General features: G+C 40.4%; 1 protein-coding gene across 1 annotated transcript in view; it reads left to right on the top strand.

Moving 5' to 3' along the window:
• The window catches only part of m1ap (meiosis 1 associated protein), a 52,481-nt gene that overhangs the window by 12,655 nt on the left and 12,698 nt on the right, over positions 1 to 27,128 (top strand). The window contains exons 4-7 of the mRNA XM_073041815.1: positions 7,477 to 7,502; positions 8,522 to 8,668; positions 20,881 to 21,037; positions 24,332 to 24,473. Coding sequence (XP_072897916.1) covers positions 7,477 to 7,502; positions 8,522 to 8,668; positions 20,881 to 21,037; positions 24,332 to 24,473 — 472 coding nt within the window. The remainder of the gene's footprint in view (positions 1 to 7,476; positions 7,503 to 8,521; positions 8,669 to 20,880; positions 21,038 to 24,331; positions 24,474 to 27,128) is intronic.

Below are 27,128 nucleotides of genomic sequence, written 5' to 3'. Positions count from 1 at the left end.
GAAACTTCTGAACACCTGCAATTTTCTTGCACAGCTGTTTCTGGAAGTTACAGAGAATGGTACGAAAAACAAAATACATCTAGTGAGCGACAGTTCTGTGGGCGAAAACAGTTTATTAATGAGAGAGGTCAAAGGAGAATGGCTAGACTAGTTTAAGCTGGTAGGAGGTTGATAGTAACTCAAATAATTATGCATTACAACAGCACATCGAAGCTCGAAGTGGATGTGCTACAGTAGTGAAAGACCACACTGGCTCCCGTTGACATGGAATGATTGTTGGTATCAGATGGGGTGGTTTGAGTATCTCAGAAATTGCTGATCTCTAGAGATTTTCATGAACAATGGTCTCTAGAGTTTAGAGAATGGTGCAAAAAACAAAAAGCATCCATTAAGCAGCAGTTCTGTGGGCAAAACTGCTTTGTTAATAAGAAAGGTCAGAGGAGAAAGGCAAAACTGGTTCAAGCTGACAGGAAAGTGACAGTAACTGAAATAATCACACGTTACAACAGTGGTGAATGCAGAACACATCAAACCTTGAAGTGGATGGGCTACAGCAGCTGAAGACCACGAACATACACATAGTGTTATGAGTGATGAACAGACCTGATGGAAAATAGGGTGCAGAGTTAACCAATCCCCCCCCCCCCGATAACTATGAACTATTGCTGTTGCTATGCTGCTACTGAGAGAGAGAGATGAAGCCCAGGCAAGGACATCTGCTGCAGATAAGAGGGAGAGAGAGACTGTTGATCTATTGTATTTTGACTCTTCCTGGATTATTAACCTTTCACTACAAGGACTTTGCTTTGCTCGTTAACATTCCTCAGGAGACAGCAGGAGTGGCCTGATTTGATCTGATCTGGTTGTGTAGATAACCAGACGGGAAACCAGCAGAGATGGAAATTGACAAATTTTTAAAAGAACCAACTACAGGGGCATTAGAGGATGCCAGAAAGTTGGAATTAGTGAGTGTTGTGAGATGATTGAATCTCTCAGCGGTGAAACCGGCAATGAGAAAGTTGGAAATACAGAGAGCAATAGATGAGTATTATGTATCCCAAGGTGTGTTCCCATCGGGAGCATTGGAACTGTTCCCTGAGAGGAAACCAGCCGAGGGTGAGGTTCAGTTAGAGATAGAAAAATTAAGGTTGGCTGAGGAAAAGGAGAAAAGGGAGCATGAGCTCCGGATAAGGGGAATGGAGGCTGAAAGGCGGAGAGAGGAGGCTGAAAGGGAAAAGGAAGGAGCTGAAAAGCAGAGAGCAGAAGCTGATAAGCAGAGGGAGGAAAGAGAGAAAGAGAGGCAGCATGAGCTGGAAATGGAGAGGTTAAAGGCATCGCAGAGAAGAGACCGGGCAGCAGACCCAAATGAGGGGTTCAAGATTGGTCAGGAGATCCGGTTGGTACCTCCATTCGAGGAGATGGATGTCGATAAGTACTTCCTCCATTTTGAGAAAGTGGCTGTGAATCAGAACTGGCCTAAGGGGAAATGGGCTGTTCTGTTACAGAGCGTACTTAGGGGGAAGGCTGAGCAAGCGTATTCAGCATTGTCCATGGATGAGTCTAAGAATTATGATGAAGTAAAAAGGGCTGTATTGAGGAGTTACGAGTTGGTGCCAGAGGCATACCGGCAGAAGTTCCGGAACTTGAGAAAGCCATGGAACCACACGTATTTAGAGTTTGCCCATGAGATGCAAATGTATTGTGAGCGTTGGTGCACCTCAAAAGGGGTCATTGGAGATTATGACAAACTGTTACAGTTAATGCTGATTGAGCAGTTCAAAGGTTGTATCCCTGAAGGTATGAAGACGTACTTGGATGAGAAGGAGACAGAGACTCTGTCTGCAACTGCCAAGTTAGCAGACGAGTATGCCTTAACCCACAAGACAAAGTTTTCCTCAAACAAGAGCTACCAGAGAGGCAGTAGGGACGGTAGAGAAAGCCCACCGGCTAAGGCAGAGAATAAGCCGGGAGCTAGTGGAAAAGGTAAGGAGGAGGAAAAACAGGCTGGCAGGAAGGTTCCTAGCTTTACGTGTTATAATTGTGGGAAAGCTGGTCATATAGCATCTAAGTGCTTTGCTCCGAAGAAGGAGACAGGAAAAGGGAAAACAGCAATCCTGACTGGTTGCATTGAGTCGGTCAACAAATCGATGAGGAAGGCAAAGTTAGATAGAGCACAAGAGGGGCGTGAGAAGTTTATCTCAAAAGGGACGGTGTATGTGAAGGAGGGTGAAACTCCAGTTCCAGTGCGGATCTGGAGAGATACTGGGGCTGGACAGTCATTGATTTTAAGGAAGGTGTTAGATTTTGGTCCTGAGACTGAGACTGGGGAGGTTGTGTTAAGAGGTATCGGAAAAGGGACTGAGGCCGTACCTTTGCACAGGATATTTCTGAAATGTGACCTGGTATCTGGACCAGTCGAAATAGGGGTGCGGTCAAGACTACTGATGGACAGCGTTGACGTCCTACTTGGTAACAATCTGGCAGGTGGTGACGTGTATTCAGCAGTGAAATTAACAAGTAAGCCTGTAAATGCTGAGGACCCGCCCATAGATTCCAAGATTTATCCCGCATGCGCAATCACTCGCAGCATGTCTCGAAAGGTGGCTGAAACAGGAGCCAGTTTAAATGAGTCCAGTGTTGATTTAGCAGAGACATTTTTACCGACCTTGTATGAAGAGGGGTTACTGGATGAGGAAGAAAAGGATAGTGGCATTAAGGAGAGTAAAGGAGAGGAGGTAGATCTACCATTAGCAAGGACGGAATTTATAAAGGAACAGAGACGTGATGAGGAGCTTGTGGCATTGGAAGAATCAGCTCTTTCTGAAGCAGAGATTGATAAGGAACCGGGGGATACTACCTGAAGGAGGGAGTGTTAATGAGGAAGTGGAGGCCGACCACGGTGCCAGTCAATGAGGACTGGGCGGTGGTACACCAGGTGGTGGTTCCGAAGGTCTATCGGGATGAAATTTTGAACCTGGCTCATAAGGTACCCCTAGGTGGACATTTGGGAGTAAGGAAGACAGTAGATAGGGTTATGAAAGATTTTTATTGGCCAAATATGAGGAAGGATATTATTGACTATTGTAAAAGGTGCCATAATTGTCAGGTGGTAGGAAAGCCAAATCAGGTTATCCCTAAGGCACCCCTCAGACCGATACCCGCCTTTGAGGAGCCTTTTTCCCAAATCATCGTGGATTTTGTGGGTCCTTTGCCTAGAACTGTGAGTGGGCGGCAGTACGTCATGACTATGATGTGTGCTGCTACTCAATTCCCGGAGGCTGTGCCGCTGGGGAACATCAGGACTCCTGCGGTGGTAAAGGCCCTCATTAAATTTTTCACCACGGTAGGGTTACCTAGAGAGATACAGTCAGATCAGGGGAGTACCTTCATTTCAGCAAATGTTGACACAGTTGGGAGTTAAACAAATTCTAGCCTCTGCAAACCACCCAGAATCTCAAGGAGCGTTGGAAAGATTCCACGCGACTTTAAAGACCATGATTAAAACTTACTGTCAGGAAAACACTCGAGACTGGGATGATGCATTACCACTTCTGTTATTGCAGTGAGGGAAACGGTTCAGGAATCTCTGGGGTTCAGTCCATTTGAGCTCGTTTTTGGTCACAGGCCCAGAGGACCCTTAACCTTACTCAAAGAAAAATGGTCTAGTCTGAATGTGCAAGTCAATGTGATTGACTATGTTTTGAGGTTCCGTGAAAGGCTCCATAAGGTTTGCAAGCTTGCAAAGCAAAATCTTAAAGACTCCCACACTAAAATGAAACAATGGTATGATAAACGAGCCCGAGAGCAAGAATTTCAAGTGGGTGATAAGGTTTTGGTCCTGTTCCCTGTAGTTACCAACCCCCTACAGGCGAGATTTCAAGGGCCGTACAAAGTGATCAAGAAAATAGACTCTCTGAATTATGTGATCGAAACTCCTGATAGACGAAAGCCGAGCTAGTTGGTTCACGTTAACGTGGGGGTTATCATGACACGACCCCCACGGTAGTCGGTGCTGTCACGAAGACCGATGAGGCAGAAAGGGTTGATCAGGAGGGGCCCGAAGGTTTTGAAAAGATAAGCATAGTGCCCACCAGACTAGAGAATTTTGTTATTTTGGCCAACTTTGCTGATAAAGTCAGTCATTTGGAGCCTGAACAAAGAGAGCAGCTGACACAGCTAATTAATCGGCATGCAGATTTATGCCCAGATGTTCCCAGGAGGTGCAAAATAACAGAGCATGATGTTATTGTTACCTCAGCCCAGCCTATTAAACAGTCCCCTTATCGGATGAATTTGGAAAAGAGCAAGCTAGTGGAAAAAGAAATTGAGCATATGCTAGCTGCTGGTATTATTCGTGAATCTTCCTCTGCATGGGCATCTCCATGCGTGATTGTACCGAAGCCTGACGGTAGTATAAGATTCTGTACAGATTACAAAAAGGTGAATGCCATCACACAATCAGATGCTTACCCTATCCCCAGGGTGGATGATTGTATTGATAAAGTGGGTAAAGCGAGATACATCACCAAGATTGACCTGCTAAAGGGATACTGATGTGTTCCTTTAACTGACAGGGCTTGAGAAATTTCAGCCTTTGTCACACCATCAGGGTTCTATGAATACAATGTGTTGCCGTTTGGAATGAAAAACGCTCCAGGGACATTTCAGAGAATTATTGACGCCGTGATTAAAGGGTTAACAAACAAAAAGGCTTATATTGATGATGTGGTGGTTTGGAGTGATACATGGGACGAGCACCGTGAGGCTGTGGAGAAACTGTTTAAATGAATGTCTGCAGCCCATCTCACAGTGAACCTCGCAAAGAGTGAGTTTGGCCATGCCACGATCACATACCTGGGGTATGTGGTAGGACAGGGGCAGTTGGCTCCTGTACAGGCTATTTCCGAGGTTCCTGTCCCAACAAATAAGAGGGCATTGAGAAGGTTTTTGGGCATGGTGGGGTACTGTCAAAAATTTTGTAAGAACTTTGCGGATATTGCCCTCCCGCTTATAAAGCTCCTACAGAAGGATGAAAAATTTGAGTGGAGCAGTCCTTGTCAGGAAGCTTTTGAGAAGCTGAAAACCATACTGTGCCACCACCCTGTGTTAAAAGCACCTGATCTCTCGAAACATTTCTCCCTGGCGACTGATGCAAGTGATGAGGCTGCAGGGGCAGTCCTATTGCAGAAAGCAGGGGATGGAGTGGAACACGCAGTGGCGTATTTCTCTCAAAAGTTCAATGTGGATCAGAGAAATTACTCCACTGTGGAAAAAGAATTGTTGGCACTTATCTTGGCAATACAGCATTTTGAGGTCTACATTTGTTCAGCACAGAAACCATTAATTGTTTATACTGATCACAACCCCTTGGTATTTTTGGCTAACATGAAGAATAATAGGAGGTTATTAATTTGGAGTCTGTTGTTACAGGAATTCGATATTAAAATACAACATGTAAAGGGGAGTGATAATGTAATTGCTGATTGCTTATCCAGATGTTAATTTGAAAGTGTATCTGTATTGTTCTTGTAGTTAAGACCACTTCTGTATTTTGTTAAACTCTGTAATTCAGTAATATGCTTTATTAGTTAATTTTCACCCTGGTGAAAATTCCTGGAAGGATGGGGGTGTTATGAGTGATGAACAGACCTGATGGAAAATGGGGTGCAGAGTTAACCATTCCCCCCCCCCCCGAGAACTATGAACTATTGCTGTTGCTATGCTGTTACTGAGAGAGAGAGATGAAGCCCAGGCAAGGACATCTGCTGCAGATAAGAGGGAGAGGGAGACTGTTGACTGTTGAGGGAGACTATTTTGACTCTTCCTGGATTATTTACCCTTCACTACAAGGACTTTACTTTGTTCGTTAACATTCCTCAGGAGACAGCAGGAGTGGCCTGATTTGATAGACGCAGTCATTCAGAGTTGATGGATAGCTGAGACCCCGTTAGTAGGGATAAAAGACAGGTCTGGGGAGACACCCTTCAGACACACCAGTGGACACTGACTGAGTGTTGTGAACCCACAGGAAGGTGGGGTTTCGGAGACCGAATCAGGAGATCGGTCAATAAAGCTCACAGTGTTACGGCAGGGCCGGTGGGGACTTGTGTGTGTGTCCACTCATGCCAGAGTGACGAGTCCACCACAGAAGAACGGTCTAGCTGAAGAACAGAGGGGTCATAACTGAATGGCCACAGCAACATGACGGGTTAAGAAAGCCACAGAAGGTTTGCCTGCTGCAGCTGCCTAATTTCCCGCTCTCTCTCTCTCTCTCTCTCCAACGATTACAACACAATAACCATAACTACCTCAGCATTTATGAACTGAACTGAACTTTATACTCTTCTATGACAATTCATTTACCCCTAGACATCGATAGAGCTTGTTTATTATTGCTTATTATTATTCCTACACTTTTAGGTTTATTACTGCTAACTTGTTTAATATGTATATTTGCATTTTTAATACTGTATTGTGTAGTTTACTAATAAACACCTTTAGTTTTGGTACCACCAGACTCCAACGGATTCTTCTTTGCTGGTCTGACACCCAGTTACGGGGTACGTAACAATAGTGACCACTTTATTAGGTAACTAATAAAGAACCACTGAGAGCATATAACAACTTTTAGGAGTCATTAGTTTGGTATTGGTTTTGCTTTATTATTGTCACATGTATGAAGATACAGTGAAAAGCTTGTCTTACATGTTATTCCTACAGATCAAATCATTACACAGTGCATTGAGGTAAAATAAGTCAAACGATGCAGAATAAAGTGTAAAAGTGACCAAAAAAGTGAAGTGCAGGTAAACGATAAAGTGCATAATCATAATAAGGTAGATTTTGAGTCTAAGAGTCCATTTTTATTGTACAGGACATTTGTTCAAGAGTCTAATAAGAGTGAGATAGGTGGTTAGTCATTCCTGTTTGCTTGAAGCATTGAATAATAAAAAATAATTATTATACAGAAGAAGGCCACTCAGCTCATCCTGCCCTCATTGGTCATGAACCTGACCTTTCTGCTCCTGATCCATAGCCCTGTAGGTCTTCAAGTATACATGAACTTTTTAGATGTGATAACGTTTTCAGCCTTGTTCTAAAGAACACCGGTCCTTCATGTTTATGCCTCCTATGGCACTCATAATTTAAGTTAAGTTTTCCCTCACCATCTTTTCTTCTATAGAACACAACCTCAGTCCATCAATGTTCACTTATGGCAATATTTTCCTAGTCTTGGCAACACGCTGATAAATCTGCTCTAAGTGTTAGTGATCAAAGACACTCCTTTCCTATGAGTTATTGACCAGAACTTTAAACAAGATTCAATCTGTGGCTTAACAAGCACTGTATACAATTTTAGTACTACTTCCTCGCCCTGTATGGTTTGACTAATAAAGAAAGTGTGTCATGTATCTTTTCAACTATCTTAGCTATCTGTCTTGTTCTGTTATTTGTATGCATCTGTGGTTTACATAGGTTACTGCACAGGAAGAGGCCTTTTGGTAAGTGATGCCTGAGCCAAACATGATGCAGAATGAAACTGAATCTCTTCTGCCTGCGTGTGGTCCATATCCTTCCATTCCCTGAATCACACTTCCTACTCTGCACATACCTACTTCCACCACAACTCTCAACAAACTGTTGCAGGCCTCAATCACTGTGTAAAAAAATTTTCTTTACACGTCTTCAAACTTTCCCCCTCCCATCTTAAATGCACGTCTTTAGTATTTGACATTTCTACCTTGGGAAGATTCTAACTCTCAAACGTATAGTGCCCATAATTTTATAAATTCTTATCAAGTCTTTCCTCAGCCTACCCTGTTCCAAAAAACACATCCTAAGTTTATTCAACTTTTCCTTATAGCTCATTTCCCCTAATCCAGACAGAATCCTGGTAAACTATTCTGCACCTTTCCAATTCTCCATTTCCTTCCTGCAATGTATGACTGGAATTCCTTTATACCTGTCATTTATTATTCAGTAGGACTGGTGAGAAAGGGGGAAGAAGCCTGAATAAGAATTTGCGGGGGGCGGGGGTGGTGGTGGTGGAAGAGGAAGAAGTACAAGCTAGAAAGTGATAGGTGAAGCCATGTGAGTAGGGAGTTAGGTGAGTGAGAGAGGCAGTGAAGTGAGAAGCTGGGAGGTGATAGGTGGAAAACGTAAAGGGCTGAAGAAGAAAGAATCTGATGGAGATGAGAGTAGACCATAGGAGAAAGGGTAGGAGGAGAGACACCAGATGGAGGTGTTAGGCAGGTGAAGAGAAGAGAAGATGTGAGAGGAGTACCAGGATGGGGAATGGAAAAAGAGAGAAGGGGAAGGAGGGAGAAATTACTGGAAGTAAGAGAAATTCATGCCATCAGGTTGAAGACTACAGTCTCTTTGACTTCATCCAATTTGAGCTGATTGGACCAACCCAACTCATGTTTCCCATTGAATGATACTCTAGACGCTTAATGAATTGTGATCATCACTATTTTTTTATATATTACCCTTTCTAATCGACGCCTTTGTTTCTGTGCAGAGTGCTCCATCCTGGGGACAGATATCGACCTGCAGGCAATTGAGAATGACACAGTCAGCTTGGATAGTTTTTTCAAGAGTTGGTTGCACAATCATGAAACGGACAAGGAACATCTCCATTTGTTGCTGACAAATACTTGTCTTCCCAGTTCTACAGGAAAAAGTAATCATTATCACTTGGAAAAGAGCTAGTTTGTGGTATCTTGAGCACATTAAGATTAAAAGGGAGGAGGTTTAAATGTTTTAGCAGCATAAAGATGCATAAAACCTCAAGGATTAATTAGATATATCTCGGGCTGCAAACAGAGGCTAGAAATGAGATTGGTGGGACCCTGTCAGATGTACTTAAATCTTTGTTGGCATCAGGTGAGGTGCCAGATGATTAGAAGACATCAAATGCAGTTAAGGGCAGCAGGGACAAGCCAGCTAATTATGCCAATAAGCCTCACGTCAATGGGGAAATTATTAGAAAAATCCTTAAGGGCCAGGATTATTCTACACTTGGAAAAGCAGGGATTGATGAGGGATAGTCAGCAAGGATTTATTACTGGGAGATATCTGGCTTATTTATTTGAGATTTTTGAACAGGTACCCAAATGATATGGGCAGTGTAATCATGTTGTTTACATCGATTTCAATAAAGCCTTCCATAAAGCCTACATGGAACGCAAATCCAACTGGCTAGTACTCTTGGGATCCAATGGAAGTGGATAAATTGGATCCAAAATTTACTTAATTATATGAAAACAGAGTGATAGTGGAAGGTTGCTATTATGTTTGAGGTCAGTGAACAGCAGTGTACTACAAGAAGCACTGTTGGGACCTTTGGTGTTTGTTATAAACATTAATGATTTTGATGTGAATAGAGCAAGTATGATTAGTAAGTCTACAGATGACATGAAAACTGGTAGTGTTGATAGTGAGGTATCAGAATAGTAATAATCAGCTAATGAATTGGCAATGGCAGATGGAATTTAATCCTGATAAGTGTGAGATATGCAGTGTATTTCAGAGTGAGTTGTGTATTTTGGAAGTGATCTAATAAGGGTAGGAAAGTTACCATGAACATTGTGTCTTTAGGGATTATTGAGATATTTGTGTCCAATATCTCTGAAAATGACTGCATATGTGGATGGAGTTGTGAGGAAAGCACATGGGATATTTGCCTTAAGTAGTCATCAATGTAGAGAGGTCTTGGGAGAATTTTATAAAATATTTGTTTGGGTATAGCTGGAACATTGTGTGTAGTTCTGGTCGCACATTGTAGGAAATTGTTAATTATAATAGTGAAAGTGCAGAGGAGATTCACCAAGATCTTGCCTGTGATGGAACGTTTGAGTTATGTGGTAGACATAGGGCGTATTTGTTTTCCTTGGAGCAAAGGAGGGAGGCTGAGGGGTGACAAATTTATGGGAGGCATAGATAGTAAGAACTTTTTCCCTGTGAAGAGGTGTCGAAGATCAAAGGGTATGTTAAAAATTTGGAGTAAGAGGTTTAGAGTGGGCTGAGGAAGAACATTTTCATCAGCGTCTGGTTGTAGTCTGGAACGCCTTCAAAGGTAGTGGGAGGCAGGTTTTCAGAACATTTCAGGAACATCTGGATGAACGCTTGAATCACCAAACCAAATCAAACAATGGACCAATTCTCAATCAGCACACAAAAGTTGCAGAAGAATTTTTCTAAAATTTACCTCAGCAACTCTAGGCAAGGGAGAGGAGATGTTGATAGGAATTGTTATTACCCCTAAACATTATCTAATAATTATCTATAATTATCTTGTTGTCTTTAGAGGTGTTTTGTGTAGGCTGGGCTGTTGAACACACCCAAAATTGATGGTAACCATTTGGGTTTGTCCATGAATTTCATTTAGTTGAGAAGATCATGGATCTGTATTCAATCATAAGTCAAGGACTGTAAAAGGATGAAATGAAGATGAAAACAAATAGCATTCGTTGAATCTTAGTTATATTATTTTTAAAGTGAAGAACAATTTCATTTCAGAATGCAGTGACTTTACATAAGTTAAACTTTGTTCAGCAGACAATTTGAGAAATTATGTACAGTTCAAAATATACTAACTATAAAATTTCCACTTTTCACACTGAATGCATATCTAACAAGAAAAGAATTAATGCCTATTGTAACTATCTTCAGTACAGGAAACTCCTTATTAACTGTGGAGCTCCACAGAAAGATCTCAACAGGTGCCTATAAATCTAATAAACTGCAGCTGCGTTCAAAGCTAGAGAATACAACAGCACATTATCTAATTTGTTGTAAGCACAGGGGTGCACAACATGTCTAAACCATCTAACTAGCTCAAAGCAAACTTCCAGGTGTTGCTTTCATAGGTTTGCAATCATTAGAATAAAATCATTGTAAAGGGAAACTTGCTTACACCATGACTTCATATGAATAGGATGGTGTTGATTACCCTGATATCCCTAACCTTTAAAGCTAATTGTCTAACCAGACAGAACCAAATAGTACAAAAATATTAATATTATTCTTAACACCTGTGGTGAAAGACTGGGATGCTGTAGCTATATGTGGGATTAGAATAATAAATACAATTTATATCAATTAGGTTTTATTTTAATCTTACATCTTTTCAATGGCTGTTAAAAATAAATAGGACCCTGTCACAAACATGAGAAAATATGCAAATGCTGGAAATCCAAAACAACACACACATCTTTTCCATAGATGCTGCCTGGCCTGCTGGGTTCCTCCGGCATTTTGTGTGCGTTGCATTAAATAGGACCCTGTAGCTCTTTATTATTTTGCTATTTGCCTGATCCTCTGCATATGCTGCTAGTTTTAGTGCAGAGGTATCCAACAATTTACCACAGCTAGTTCTTAGAAGCCCTTGAAAATTGGAAGAACTTTTGGGGTCAGAATAAAACTGTTCCATTTGCACTATTCATTTAAGGAATAAGCACACTGCAACACAATATGGTCTTACTGCCACCCAGTGGACCATTAATGATGGGTCACTAGTTAACTATATGAAAATGAAAGCATTTCCAGATTAGGAGACATAGAGGTAAATTGTGATATCCTTAGTCTTACAACAGTATCATATCTTTCCAAGGTGCTCATTATATTCAAGAAACAACAGCATACTGATAAATTAATGGTGGATATAGGAAGTGAAGGAAAGGGTAGTTTTACTAGACTGCAATGCTTGAGGAAAATATGGAGATAAATACAAAATTAAAACAAGGAGGCATCTGGAAGTCAATGGAGCTCAGCATGAATGGAGCTACTACCATCAGGTAGAAGGTACAAGAGTCTCAGGACTCGCACCACCAGGTTCAAGGACAGTTACTATCCCTAAACCGTCAGGCTCTTTAACAAAAGGGAATAACTGTACTTGTTTGCCCATCAATTCAGATATTCCCTCAATCAGTGATCTTACTTTAAAGACTCTTTACCTGATTGTATCATGTTCTTGTTATTTATTGATATTTATTTATATTTGCATTTGTACAGTTTGTCCTCTTCCACATTCTGGTTGATCTTTCATTGATCCTGTTACAGTTACTATTCCATACTATTCCATAGATTTGCTGAGTATGCCCGCATGGTGACATTTATGTACTTTGATAAAAAAAATGTACTTTGAAGTGTGATGAACTTGAGATGTGGGTCTTAGTACACACAGGCAGAACCACTCCTCAGAGCTTTTGCTGAAGTTGTAATAGAGATGAGTGGACTGTCATGGGCATGAGGATCCCAGGTATCTGCATTTGGCAATTTATGTGTTGCTGTGGATTTGCAGCACCCGCAGAATCGCATGTGTTCATGGCAATTAATTTTTTTATGCACCAAAGTACATAAGGCCAAAGTGAGAGAAATCTGAAGATATCTACAATGGTACTAGAAAGTTCGTGAACGCTGTAAATTTTTTTCTATTTCTACATAAATATGACCTAAAATATGATCAGATCTTCACATAAGTCCTAAAACTGGATAAAGAGACCCAAATTAAATAAATAACAAAAAACATAATACTTGCTCATTTATTTATTGAGAAAAATGGTCCAATATTACATGTATGTCAAGTCAATTCAATGTATTTGTTGGAAAATGTATGTGAACCTTTGCTTTCAGTGACTGGTATGACCCCCGTATACAGCAATAACTTCAACCAAACGTTTCCAGTGACTATTGATCAGTCCTACACATCAGCTTGGAGGAATTTCAGGCCATTCCTCCTTACAAAACTGCTTCAACTCTGGGCAGTTGGGCTTCCTTGCATGAACTGCTTGCTTCAGGTCCTTCCACAACATTTCTACAGGATTAAGGTCAGGACATTGACTCGGCCATTCCAAAACATGAATTTTCTTCTTTTGAAGTCATTCTGTTGTTGATTTACTCTTGTACTTTGGATCATTGTCTTTTTGCTTTATCTAACTTCTATTAAGCTTCAAGTGGCAGACGGCTATGCTGACATTTTCCTGTAAAATGTTTTGATACCATTTTGAATTCATTGTTCCCTCAATGATTGCAAGCTGTCCAGGCTCTGAGGCAGCAAAGTAGCCCCATATCATGATGCTCCTTCCACCATATTTCACAGTTGGGTTTGAGGTTTTGGTGCTGGTGTGCAGTGCCCTTTTTCCTCCAAACATAGCAATGTGCATTTCTGCCAAAGAGTTCAACTTTTGTCTCATCTGTCCACAGAACATTGTCCAAGAAGTGTTGAAGAACATCCAAGTGGTCTTTTGCAAACTTGAAATGTGCAGCAATTTTCTTTTTTTGGAGAGCAGTGGTTTCCTTCATGGTGCCCTTCCATGAACACCATTCTTGTTCCGTGTTTTTCTTATGGTGGACACATGAACAGAGACTTTATCAAGTTCAAGAGGTTTCTGCAGGTCTTTTGCTGTTACCCTTGGATTCTTTCTCACCTCTTCAGCATTGCACCTTGTACTCTTGGTGTGATCTTTGCAGGACGCCCACTCTTAGGGAGAGGAGCAACAGTACTGAGTTTCGTCCATTTGTAGACAATTTTTCTTACTGTGGACTGTTGAGCACTCAGTTCTTTAAAATTGCTTTTGCAGCTTTTTCCAGCTTTATGCAACTCAACAGTTCTTTTTCTAAGGTCCTTTGAAAGTTGTTTTGATCGCGGCACAGTGTACATGAACAAATTTTTCTTGAGAAGAGCAGGCAGTAACCTGACTTTGTGTGTCTTTTTTATAGGGGAACCCACACCTCCTATCTCATCTCATTGACTGGAACACCTGACTCCAAATAGCTTTTGTAGAAGGTGTTACCCCAGAGGTTCACATACTTTTTCCAAATACATGTAATATTGGATCATTTTTCTCAATAAATAAATGAACAAAAATAAAGTTTTCAGGTATTTAATTGAGTTCTCTTTATTTAGTTTTAAGACGTGTGAAGATCTGATCACATTTTAGGTCATATTTATACAGAAGTAGAGCAAATTTTACAGGGTTCACAAACTTTCTAGCACCACTGCAGTTATTTATGAGAGTTGAATAAGATGGCTTTGATGCTGTTGATCTGTTCATATTAAGTTGGTGGACATCTTGGCTCAGCCAAGTATTAATTTTGGGGTGAGAGTTGGGCAGTGTGTGCATCAGTAATAGAGAAGAAACTCTCAAGGGACACCAGCGGTAACAGTGCAAAAGTGGAATGAACCGCCATTTATGATTGAAACCAGAACATGGCCCCATCCAGCTGGACAGGACGGATATCAGAGGAAAATTTCTTGATGAAGTATAGATTACCTTTGTAAGATTTAATTTGTGATATTGATACTGTATTACTGTACCCAGCAGTGTATATATGTGACAGGAGGAATTCAAAAACTTATAGCTAAATTTACTTGAGTCCCCAATATTACACTGAATATCCACTATACATTCAATATGTCCTTCCGAAAACTGTGCTGCCCAAAGTACAAAATTCAGTTCAAAGTTCAAGATATATTTATTATCAAAGTACATATATGTAACCATATATAACCACAAGATTCATTTTCTTGTGGGCAATCACAGTAAATACAAGAAACACAATAGAATCACCTTTACACAACTATAGTATGAATTCAGCATTGTGGAAAGAGAAACCCGTCAATGTTTTCGGTCAGTAACCCTTCCTTGGAATTGGGGAGAGAGTGAAGGATGTAAAGTTTTCAAATAACAAAAGCCTATATGAAGATGGTTTGCTGTGGTTTATTATTGTCACATAGAATACAAAGCTTTCTGTTTGCATGCCATCCATAGAGATCATTCCATGCTTTACATTGAAGTAGTAAAAAGAAAAACAGAATGTATAATATACTTTTACAGTTACAGAGAAAATGCAATGCAAGTATACAAAGTGCAAGGGCCACAACGAGGCCAAGAAGGGATGGGAATGTGAGGCGACATCAAAACTGGCAGCAAAGGCGATGAACTTTTCAAGTTCTATGTCCCTGCAGAATGCAACACTTTAGCTGTTGTCCCACTCCTAATCTGACCTTTCTGTTTGCAGCCTCCTCCACTGCTTCTTCTGACAAGCATCTTTCTTCTAGGCATTTAGCAACCCTCTAGAAGGAACATTGAATTCTCCAGTTTCACATAAGTTGCTCTTTCACCGTTTCTCATTTTGTTTATGCTCCTTTTTCATCCCATTTCTTTAAAATGTCTTGCTATCGGTCACTGCATATGCTCTCTATCACCTGATCTGTCTTAACCTCTCTCCAATGCAGGCTTTTGTCTTTAGTTCCATATTCCTTCTTATCATTTCTCAGCCCTGCTTTGAAAACTAAACTCTTCACTACAAACCCTCACCTGCACTCCTCTCCCCTGTTCACAGGAAGGGTTATTGACCAAAACATTGACAAGTTTTTCTTTCTACAGATGCTGCTTGTGTAGTTGAGTTCTTCCACCAGAGCTCAAAAATAGTGAGGTAGTGTATATGGGTTCGTTGACCATTCAGAAATCTGATAGTGGAGGGGAAGAAGCTGCCTCCTGTATGGAACCGGAGGAGATGGCGGAGGTACTTAATGAACACTTTGCTTCAGTATTCACTAAGGAAAAGGACCTTGGTGATTGTAGGGATGATTTACAGTGGACTGAAAAGCTTGAGCATACAGACATTAAGAAAGAGGATGTGCTGGAGCTTTTAGAAAGCATCAAGTTGGATAAGTCACCAGGACCGGGCTGGATATACCCCAGGCTACTGTGGGAGGCAAGGGAGGAAATTGCTGAGCCTCTGGCAATGATCTTTGCATCATTAATGGGGATGGGAGAGGTTCTGGAGGATTGGTGGGTTGCAATTCAAGAAAGGGAGTAGAGATGGTCCTGGAAATTGTAAACCAGTGAATCTTATTTCAGGGGTTGGTACGTTGATGGAGAAGATCCTGAGAGGTAGGATTTATGAACATTTGGAGAGGCATAATATAATTAGGAATAGTCAGCATGGCTTTGTACAAGGCAGGTCGTACCTTATGAGCCTGATTGAATTTTTTGAGGATGTGACTAAACACATTGATGAAGGAAGAGCAGTAGATGTAGTGTATATGGATTTCAACAAGGCATTTGATAAGGTACCCCCTGCAAGGCTTATTGAGAAAGTAAGGAGGCATGGGATTCAAGAGGTTCTTGCTTTATGGATCCAGAATTGGCCCACAGAGGGCAAAGAGTGGTTGTAGATGGATCATATTTGGCATGGAGTTCAATGACCAGTGGTGTGCCTCAGAGATCTGTTCTGAAACTCCCTTCTCTTTGTGACTTTTATAAATGACCTGCATGAGGAAGTGGAGGGATGGGTTAGTAAATTTGCTGATGACACAAAGGTTGGGGGTGTTGTGGATAGTGTGGAGGGTTGTCAGAGTTTACAGTGGGACATCGATAGGATGCAAAACTGGGCTGAGAAGTGGCAGATGGAATTCAACCCAGATAAGTGTGTGGTGGTTCATTTTGGTAGGTCAAATATGATGGCAGAACATAGTACTAATGTTAAGACTGTTGGCAGTGTGGAGGATCAGAGGGATCTTGGGGTCTGAGTCCATAGGACACTCAAAGCTGCTGCACAGGTTGACTGTGTGATTAAGAAGGCATACGGTGTACAGTATTGACCTTCATCAACTGTGGGATTGAGTTCAAGAGCTGAAGGGTAATGTTACAGTTACATAGGACTCTGGTCAGACCCCACTTGGAGTACTATGCTCAGTTCTGGTCACCTCACTATCGGAAGGATGTTGAAACTATAGAAAGGGTACAGAGGAGATTTACAAGAAAGTTGAGTGAATTCAGCCTTTTTTCTTTGGAGCGACGGAGGATAAGAGGTGTACAAGATGATGAGAGGCATTGATCGTGTGGATAGTCAGAGGCTGAAATGGCTAACATGAGAGGGCACAGTTTTAAGGTGCCTGTAAGTAGGTACAGAGGAGATATCAGAGGTAAGTTTTTTTACATAGAGAGTGGTGAGTGCATGGAATACGCTGCCAGTGACAGTGGTGGAGGTAGATACAATAGGGTCTTTTAAGAGACTCTTGGATAAGTACATGGAGCTTAGAAAAATAGAGGGCTAAGGGTAACTCTTGATAATTTTTGCACAGCATTGTGGTTCGAAGGGCCTGTATTGTCCTGTGGGTTTTCTATTTTTCTATGTTTCCTTCTGATGGTGGTAATGAGAAGAAGGCATGCCCTGGGTGTCCTTAATGATTGATGCTGCTTTTTTGATAGTGGGGGGGGGGCGGTGCCTTTGGAAGTGGTGGGCTAAGTTTACAACCCCCTGCAGCTTTTTCCAATCCTGTACAGTGGTGCTTCCATACCAGTTAGTGATACAATCCATTAGAATGCCCTCCACGGTACATTTGTAGAAATTTGCTAGTTTGTGGTGATGTACCAAATTTCCTCAAACTCCTAATAAAATATAGCCACTAGCATGCCTTCTTTGTAATTGCATCAGTATGTTGGGTCCAGGATAAATCTCAGAGATGTTGACACCCCAGAACTTGAAACTGCCTTTCCACTGCTGAACCTTCAATAAGGACTGGTGTGTGCTCCCTCAACTTCCCCTTCCTGTCCACAATCAACATCTTGATCTTACTAATGTTAAGTTTGAGGTTATTTTTCAAGTTAAGTCAAGTCAACTACACTAGACTACAGACCTACCCAGGACTGCATAAAGTGCACACCAAACAGTGCAGGTATTACAATAAATAATAAACAAGACAATAGGCACAGTAGAGGGCAGTAAGTTGGTGTCAGTCCAGGCTTTGGGTATTGAGGAGTCTGATAGCTTGGGGGAAGAAACTGTTACATTGTCTGGTTGTGACAGCCCGAATGCTTCAGAGCCTTTTGCCAGACGGCAGGAGGGAGAAGAGTTTGAATGAGGGGTGCGTGGGGTCCTTCATAATGCTGTTGGTTTTGCGGATGCAGCATGTAGTGTAAATGTCCGTAATGGTGAAGAGAGACCCCAATGATCTTCTCAGCTGACTTCACTATCCGCTGCAGGGTCTTGTGATCCGAGATGGTGCAATTTCCAAACCAGGCAGTGATACAGCAGCTCAGGATGCTCTCAATACAACCCTTGTAGAATGTGATGAGGATGGGAGGTGGGAAATGGACTTTCCTCAGCCTTCGCAGAAAGTAGAGATGCTGCTGGGCTTTCTTTGCTGTGGAGCAGGTGTTGAGGGACCAGGTGAGATTCTCCGCCAGGTGAACACCAAGAAATTTGGCTCTCTTAACGATCTCTACCGAGGAGCCGTCGATGTTCAGCGGGGAGTGGTTGCTCCGTGCCCTCCTGAAGTCAACTACCAACTGTTTTGTTCACATTCAGAGACAGGTTGTTGGCTCTGCACCAGTCCATTAGCTGCTGCACCTCGTCTCTGTAAGCTGACTCGTTGTTCTTGCTGATGAGATCCACCACTGTCATGTCATTGGCAAACTTGATGATATGGTTCGAGCTCTGTGTTGCAGCACAGTCAAGGTTCAGCAGAGTGAACAGCAGTGGACTGAGCATACAGCCCTGGGGGGCCCTCATGCTCAGTGTGATGGTTTTAGAGATGCTGCCTCCAATCCAGACTGATTGAGGTCTCCCAGTCAGGAAGTCTAGTATCCAGTTGCAGAGGGAGGTGTTCAGGCCCAGTAGGCTCAGCTTTCCAATCAGTTTCTGAGGGATGATTGTGTTGAATACTGAACTGAAGTCTATGAACAGCATTCGAATGTACGTGTCTTTTTTGTCCAGATGGAGGGTGATGGCAATGGCATCATCCGTTGAACTGTTGGGACGGTAAGCAAACTGCAGAGGGTCCAGTGAGGGGGGCAGCAGGGTCTTGATGTGCCTCATGACGAACCTCTCGAAACACTTCATGATGATGGATGTGTGTGCAACAGGACAGTAGTCATTGAGGCAGGACACTGAAGACTTCAGATTTAATCATCTGCAGTATAATTATTTTCCATTATGGGTTGATCTCCTTTGTGATAAATTTGCCTTGTAAAGCTAGCATTCTTATAACAGTCACCCAGATTAAATCCAAGATACTAGGACTTCATTTTCAAAGTAGGTATGATGGAATGGCAGAGCAGGTACATTAGAGACATTTAAGAGACTCTCAGGTAGGCACATGGATGAAAGAAAAATGGAGGACTATGTGGGAGGGAAGTATTGGATTGATCTTAGAGTAGATCAAAAGGTTAGCACAACATCGAGGCCTGTAGTGTACTGCAGTGTTCTATATCTTGTTTTCTAGATGTTTGCTTTGCATTTTTGTCTGTGAGCATATCAGAATTGTTAGGATTAAGCATAATAAGACCATAAGATATAGGAGCAGAATTAGGCCATTTGACCCATTGAGTCTGCTCTGCCATTCTATCATGACTGATCCTTTTTTCCTCCTCCTCAACCCCATTTCTCGGTCTTCTCCCCATAAATTTTGATGCTGTGTCCAATCAAAAACCTATCAATCTCTGCCTTAAGTACACCCAACAACCTGGCCTCCACAGCTGCATATGGCAACAAATTCCACAAATTCTCTTAACAGTTGCGCTGCTGCTGGCCCCATGTTTTTAGAAAGTATCATAAATTGATCTCATTTTTCATTTTCAATTTTTTTTATTGATTTTCCAATAGAAAAAAAAGATGCAAATCAGAGGAGAAGTTTTAGCAAACATATGATATAAAAAACATGGAAACAACAAAGGAATATATACTGTCAAAGTCAAATAAATATGATATTGAGCTATTGTATATAGTATATAAACAAGAGACCACAACTCCTCTTGGCAAATTGTAGAGAGAAAAAAAAGATTGGAAATTTTATTAATAAGGAGAAAAAAACCCGCTAACCTAAGCTAAAACAAAAAAAAGAAAGATTGGGCAGTCCATTTGAGGATAAAATTAGAAAAAAAGAGGAAAGAAAACATCCTTCTCGTCATCTCCGAACCTTCACGGATAAGGAGGAACAAAAAAAAAGAAAAAATTTCCTTAAAAAAATAAAAAGGGAGAAAATTAAATCATATGAAAATATTGAATAAAGGGTCGCCAGACTTGCTCAAATTTAAAAGATGTGTCAAACGTCCAGCTTCTAATTTTCTCCAAACTTAAACAGGACATAATAGAGGAGAGCCAGTTAAAAACAGTAGGTAGATTAGAATCTTTACAGTATAACAAGATAGCTCTCCTAGCCAGTAAAGTTGAAAAGGCTATCACATGTTGAGCGGAAGCAGAAACTCTTCCTGATTCCTCTGGAAAAATCCCAAACATTGCCATAAGTGGATTGGGTTGTAAATTCACACCTATAACTTCTGATAATATTCTAAACACATCCCTCCATAAATTATTTAACTTTACACAGGACCAAAACATATGAGTTAGAGTAGCCACCTCAGTGTTGTATCTGTCATAGGTGGTGCTTATATTAGAAAAAATATGTGCTAATTTATCTTTTGACATATGGGCCCTGTGTACTATCTTAAACTGCATTAGGGAGTGACGTGTGCAGATAGATGAATTATTAACTAGATAATAAATTTTACTCCATTGATCATCTGAAAGTAAATGTTGAAGTTCCGTTTCCCAAGTACGTTTAACGTTAAGCATCATACGTGCATTCATTAACTGTTTATATATAATAGCTGTTAATCATTTTTGAAATGGTTTAAGCTGAAAGATAGCATAAATCAAATTTGGTGAATAAGCCAATGGATAATTCGGTAAAAAAATCACGTAAAAAATTCCTAACTTGTAAATATCTAAAAAAGATGTGCACTAGATATATCATATTTATCCACTAATTGTGAAAAAGACAATCCTCTGAAAACAAATCTAAAATAAATTGATCTAATATAAAAATAACATGGTCTAATGTGATTTATCCTTTTACCTCAAATACAGCTTGCCTGAAATGTGATGTTCAGGAGCGACTCGTCAGTCCTGCCCTCCTTCCTGGACCAAATGACTTCACTGAGAAAACTGAGAGTTTCAAAGACTTCCAAAAGATTAACAGAGTAACAAATTCAGGAGTCTTGCAGTACAAACTCCAAGTTATAAAGTATGCAGTTGTTTGAACTAGCATTAACTTGTTAGCTGTTAAGTTTAGTCTATGGCCTTGGCCCTTCTTTTCTCTAGGTAAAACACTTTGAAGGATTTACCAGGATGGTGGATGAGGAGAGTGCATTTCAAATATTCAACATGAATTTCAGGAAGGTCTTTGACTGAATCCCAAAAGCCAGCTGGACAAAACAAAAGATTGATAAGAGTCCATGGTATGCAAGAGAGAGTGATAAAATGGATTCAGAATTTGGTCAGTGACACAAAGTAAAGGATAATGGTTGATGATGCTTTTGTGATTGGAAAGATCCCCTGCTCTTTGTCGTATATATCAGTTATATAGATTTAAATTTAGGACTGTGATAAAGAAGATTACAGATGATTTCCCTAGTAGGAGGAGACTGAAGAAAAACACAGTCAATGTGAACAGTTGACAGAAAAAAGCCAGTTGGAAGGAGGTGTGAGGTAATACATTTTGGAAGGCACAGCCTCCAAATGGAAGGATGTCCCTTTAGAACAGAAATAAGGAGGAATTTCTTTATCCAGAGTGTGGTGAATCTGAGGAATTAATTGCCGCAGTCAGCTGTGGAAGTCATGTCACTGGGTATATTTAAAGTGGAGTTTGGTAGGTTCTTATTTAATAAGGGCATCAAAGGGAGAAGGCAGGAGAATGGGGTTGAGAGGGATAATAAAAGCCAAGATGGAATGGTACAGCAGACTTGATGGGCCAAAAATTCTCTTATGTTTTATGGTCTTAGGTGCAAAAACCACGGAAATATATGATAAATGCAAGAATATTGAAAAGTGTGGCAAAAGTTTGGAGATTATATCTACAGACCCTTAAACACAGTGGAGTAGGTCAGTAAGGTATTCAAAATGCAAACAAAATAGTTTCCTTTTTTACCCAAAGAAAAGAATATAAGAACAGGGAGGTTGTGCTGGAATAGTGTTCAATACTAATAAGCCTTGGTTTGACTACAGTATCTTATTTCAGCACATTACACAAAAGATGTGATTGTGTAGGAGAGGGTGGAAAGGAGATTTACAAAGATTTTCACATGATTAGAAAATTGTGGCTGTGAGGAAGATTGGATAAGCTAAGGCTGAGTCCTTTGGAACATAAGAAGCAGAGGGTATCCTAGTCAAGTTGCAAAAAATTGTTAGAATCCTAGGATGAGGAAATTTTAAAAGAATATTTCTTTTAATAGAACAGTCTAAAACTAAGGGGTATGGATTTAAAGTAATTGATATAAGGATCAGAAAGGAAATTAGGAAAATACTTTTACTCAGAGGGGAGTCTGGAATCAGTGCCCAAAGGTATGGTAAAGGCAGAAAATCTTACCACATTTAAGCAGTTCTTCAATGTGTTCTTGAAAAGATGTGATCTGCAAGGCTACTAACAGAGAGCTGAAAAGTGCCATAAGTTGGCTAACTTTATTTTGATTGGCATAGGCAATGATCTGTAGTGTGGTAAATGGTCGTATGAACAGCTGGTGCACAACACATCCTAGTTATGCGACCACTGACGCCAGGTAGACAACCTCTGAAGAGTATTGATAATGAATGGGGTAACCCATCTTGTAAAGGCACTGCCCAGAAGAAGGCAATGGCAAACTACTTATGCAGAAAAATTTGACAAGAACAATCATGGTCATGAAAGACCATGATCACCCACGTCATATGACATGGCACATAATGAACAAACTTAGGTAATGGGTTTCCATGACACTTGTCTCCTTTAAGATAGATAGATAGATAGATACTTTATTCATCCCCATGGGGAAATTCAACTTTTAAGTCACTCTTAAAACCAAGATCTCATATTAACCTTTTGTTTTTCATCCTGGTTTTGCTTGATTCAACTTGGTGTTGAAGTTTAGACTGATAATGACCTTTCATAATCAGCAGCATGAACTGGGTGAGACATGACTAATGCAACGAGAGTCAAATGCTGTAGATGCAACAAACCTGAAAGGAAACCAAAATCTTTTGACAGATCAGGATCAAGTTTATTATCACTGCCATATACTGTGAAATTTATTGTTTTGCAGTAGCAGTACAATGTAACAATAATAATTACTATGCATTACATTGAGAATAAATATTAAACAATAAATAAATAGTCAAAAAGAGAGCAAAATAGTGAGGTTCATGGATTGTTCAGAAATCTAAGGGTGGAGGGGAAGAAGTTGTTTCTAACACATTGAGTGTATGTGGAAAGATAAACATTAACTCTCCCCTCCTGCACCAGCTTCCAAATGCCCATCAGCCTTCCACTTATTACCTTGCAACTTGGTTTCTACCATCCCCCTCCTCTCTCCGCACTGGCTTCATCTGCCTATTATTTTATCTGCTTCCACAAATTGCCAATAAGCTTCTGTTTCATAGTTCCCCCTGACCCACCTGGATCCATCTGCCCATCTCCCCCACCTCACCTGGTTCTGCTTATCATCAACCAGTCTTTTTTATCTTTTCCTCCATAAAAAAAGAGCCCAAAGGATCATTGGGAACCCGAGTCACCCCAACCACAATCTATTCCAGCTGCTACCATTCGGGAAACAGTACCGCAGCATAAAAGCCAGGACCATTAGGCTCCGGAACAGCTTCTTCCACCAGGCCATCAGACTGAGTAGCTCATGCTAATTTGAGTGTATTTCTATGTTACATTGGCTGTTCTATTTATTATAAATTACTATATTGCACATTGCACATTTAGATGGAAACATAATGTAAAAATTTTTACTCCTCATGTAAGTGAAGGATGTAAGAAATAAAGTCAATTTAATTTAATACTGGCTACCTTCCCTGCCACACATTTAGCTCTGATGCAGTCATGACATGAAATGTCAACAATCTCTGCATCCACAGATGCTGCTGAATCTGTGAGTTTCTCCAAATTCCAGCATCTGCTGTCTCTTGTGCCACCGTGTTTCTAGTGTTGTTTCTTTTTGAGAAATAGGACATAGTGACCAATGCTGATTCAGAAAAAGAAAACTCTTAACAAGATTCTGAATGTTCACATATAAACTCATCCATAATGCTAAGTACATGGCCAGCAAGGTACAGACTGATATTCAGGGCACATTTCCACTTCAGAAATATGCACCACTTATTCCATTATCAAGAAAGGAAAATACATTTATTGTCTTTTCACAGTTCTCTCAAGGTACTTAAGAGTCTATGAACTATTTTCATTGCAAGTTTTCATAGACAGTGTTATGATAATGAATGCAAAAATTCTTTTAAATTAATTTTGCTTGATTCCTGGATCTTTCATAAACTCATTACCTTCCAGAGCTCTGAAATCAGATGGTGTCTGTGAATCTATTCTCTACGGGCTCCCACTTATTATCAGACCCACAAACTGCTGGAAGCTAGACTGGGATGAGTTGGAAACAAACCACCAAAACTTCCATGCACTCTGTCACACCTTGAAGGTAGGAATAAGAATCAGAAATCATTGTCACTTGTTATCAATGGAGAATAAGCTCAATTAGCAGCAGAAATATATCCACCTCTTAAGGATTAATTCTGTATTAATTATCAAAGTTCAAAGTAAATTTATTATCAAAGTCTGTATACCATATGTCACCATATTACAATGCTGAGATTTGTTTTCTTGTGCATATTCAGTAAATGTATAGAATAATAACCATAACAGAATCAATGATAGACCGCCCAACTAAGGTGTTCAACCACAGTGCAGAGCAGAACAAACTGTGCAAATACAAAAAGAAGTAGTAATAGTAATAATAATAATAAATAAATATAAGCAATAAATATTGAGAACCATGAGATGAAGAGTCCTTAAAAGTGAGTCCATTGGTTGTGGGAACATTTCAATGTTGGGGTGAGTGAAGTTGAATGAAGTTATCCCCTCTGGTTCAAGAGCGTGATGGTTGAGGCGTAATAACTGTTTCTGAACCTGGTGGTGTCAGTCCTGAAGCTCGTGTACCATCTTCCTGATGGCAGCAAGGAGAAGAGATGGCTACAAAAGGATTGCGGAAGATGATACAAGGAGTAACACATATAAAATGCTAGAGGAACTCAGCAGGTCAGGCAGCATATATGGAAAGGAATAAAGGGTTGATGTTTCAGACTGAGCTCCTTCATCAGGAAATGCACTGAAGTGTCTGCTTCTTCGCAGTGAATATTACAACATGCATCAGAAAATATATCAATGTAATACCTGATTTTGTAGAATTTTAAACTTTGATTCCTTTTAGCAGCAACCGTTCATTATGTTAAAGCTAGAGAAAAAAAATCTATTTGTCACATGTACATTGAAAACATTGAAACATTCAGTAAAATGCATTGTTTGCATCAAGGATGTGTTCGGGGCTGCCTGCAAGTGTGGCCATGCTTCCGGTGCCAACATAGGATGCCCACAACTCACTAACGCTAACTTTTTTTAAATTGAGGTACAGCACAGAGTAGGCCCTTCCAGTCTTTTGAGCTGTGCCGCCCAGCAATCCCCCAATTTAATCCTAGCCTAATCATAGGACAATTTACAATGACTAACTAACCTACCAACCAGCATGTCTTTGGACTGTGGAAGGAAACCGGACCACCCAGAGTAAACCCACATGGTCATGGAGAGAACAGACAAACTCCTTACAGGTAGTGGCAGGAAATGAACCTTGGTTGCTGGTACTGTAAAGCACTGTGCTAACCATGCAACTGTGGGTGGGAACCAGAGCACCCAGAGGAAACCCACCTGGTCATGGGGAGAATGTAGAAATTCTTTACAGACAACAGCAGGAATTGAACCTTGATCTTAAAACTGGCATTGTAAAGTGTAATGCTAATCGATATGTTACCATGTTGCCACTGGGGATAATAGATACCATCATCATCCATGACATAATAAGACTGTCCACAACCTCAAAGTGCATTAATTAGTGGTAGTTTCTACTAATCATGCTCATGCATAGACCTCTGAGGAGACTCTGAAAGCAGTCTCCTTTTGGGAGGTGCAGGAGCCTAAATATTTAAAATCTTTTGAATATAATTTAATTACTTGGAAACTGACTACTGATGATCCATCTAACTTGTGATTCTATATATACTTTAAAAAACTATTTCCAGCAGTTTAAATCTCAATTACTCATAGATCAAGTGGTGACATTAAAAAGTAGTTACTTGTGATGAATCCATTTTCAGCTGCTTTAGTTACCATTTCCTCTAAAGGTATATTTAGAGGATAAATGATTTTGAACTGATCATTTGCATTGGTTAATGACAAATTATGTATGTGCCAATAAATGAATATAGTTAAGCAGAAACTAGAAAAAACATTTTTAGAATAAGTGCAATGTACTGTGCATCCCATGGATCAAATGTATTAAGACATATTATAGGGGCTTCTTCCCCCTTCCTCTCCTGTCCTGACGAAGAGTCACTGCCTGAAATATTGACTGTTTATTGACTCCATGCTGCCTGACTTACTAAGTTCCTTTGTGTGTGTTGCTTAAGATTTTCAGCATTTGCAGAATCACTTGTGTTTAAAGTGAAACTGTTTTCTACAATTAAAATACTTTATACTGTATCTCCCTTCTTGCACTGGCTATCCATCTGCTTTCTTTCAAAATTCTGATGATGGGTCTCAACCCAAAATGTCAATCGTCCATTTCCCTCCATAGATGTTGTCTGACACCCCCCCCCCCCCCCAGTTCCTCTAGCTTTTTGTGCATTGCCCTAACTTTGCAATAATATAATTGCAGTCTGGAGTCTGAACAGTCTGGAGCTATGAAAGGTGAATTTTTTTCCAAACCTGCAAATTTAGTGAACCGTGAGGACAATAGTAATAGACTTTAATAATATACAAATGGTGGAATGGGCAAATAGGTGACAGAAGAAATTTAATGCTGAAAAATATGAAGTATATTTTGAGAAGAACCAGAGTTTTTAAAAAAGCACAATTATACTATGTGTGTAAGAACAGGGACACTTGGTGATGTGTAAAGTTTATTGGAGGTGGCAGGGCAGATTGAGAAAATGGTGAAAAAACAAGTTGGATCCTGGGTTTTATAGTTGAAAACATCAATTACAAGAGTGAGGAAGTCATGATGAACCTTTATAAAACACTGGTT

This window comes from Hemitrygon akajei, chromosome 4 (genome assembly GCF_048418815.1).
Source record: "Hemitrygon akajei chromosome 4, sHemAka1.3, whole genome shotgun sequence".
NCBI lineage: Eukaryota > Metazoa > Chordata > Chondrichthyes > Myliobatiformes > Dasyatidae > Hemitrygon > Hemitrygon akajei.
This window is presented reverse-complemented; position numbering and strand designations above follow the sequence as displayed.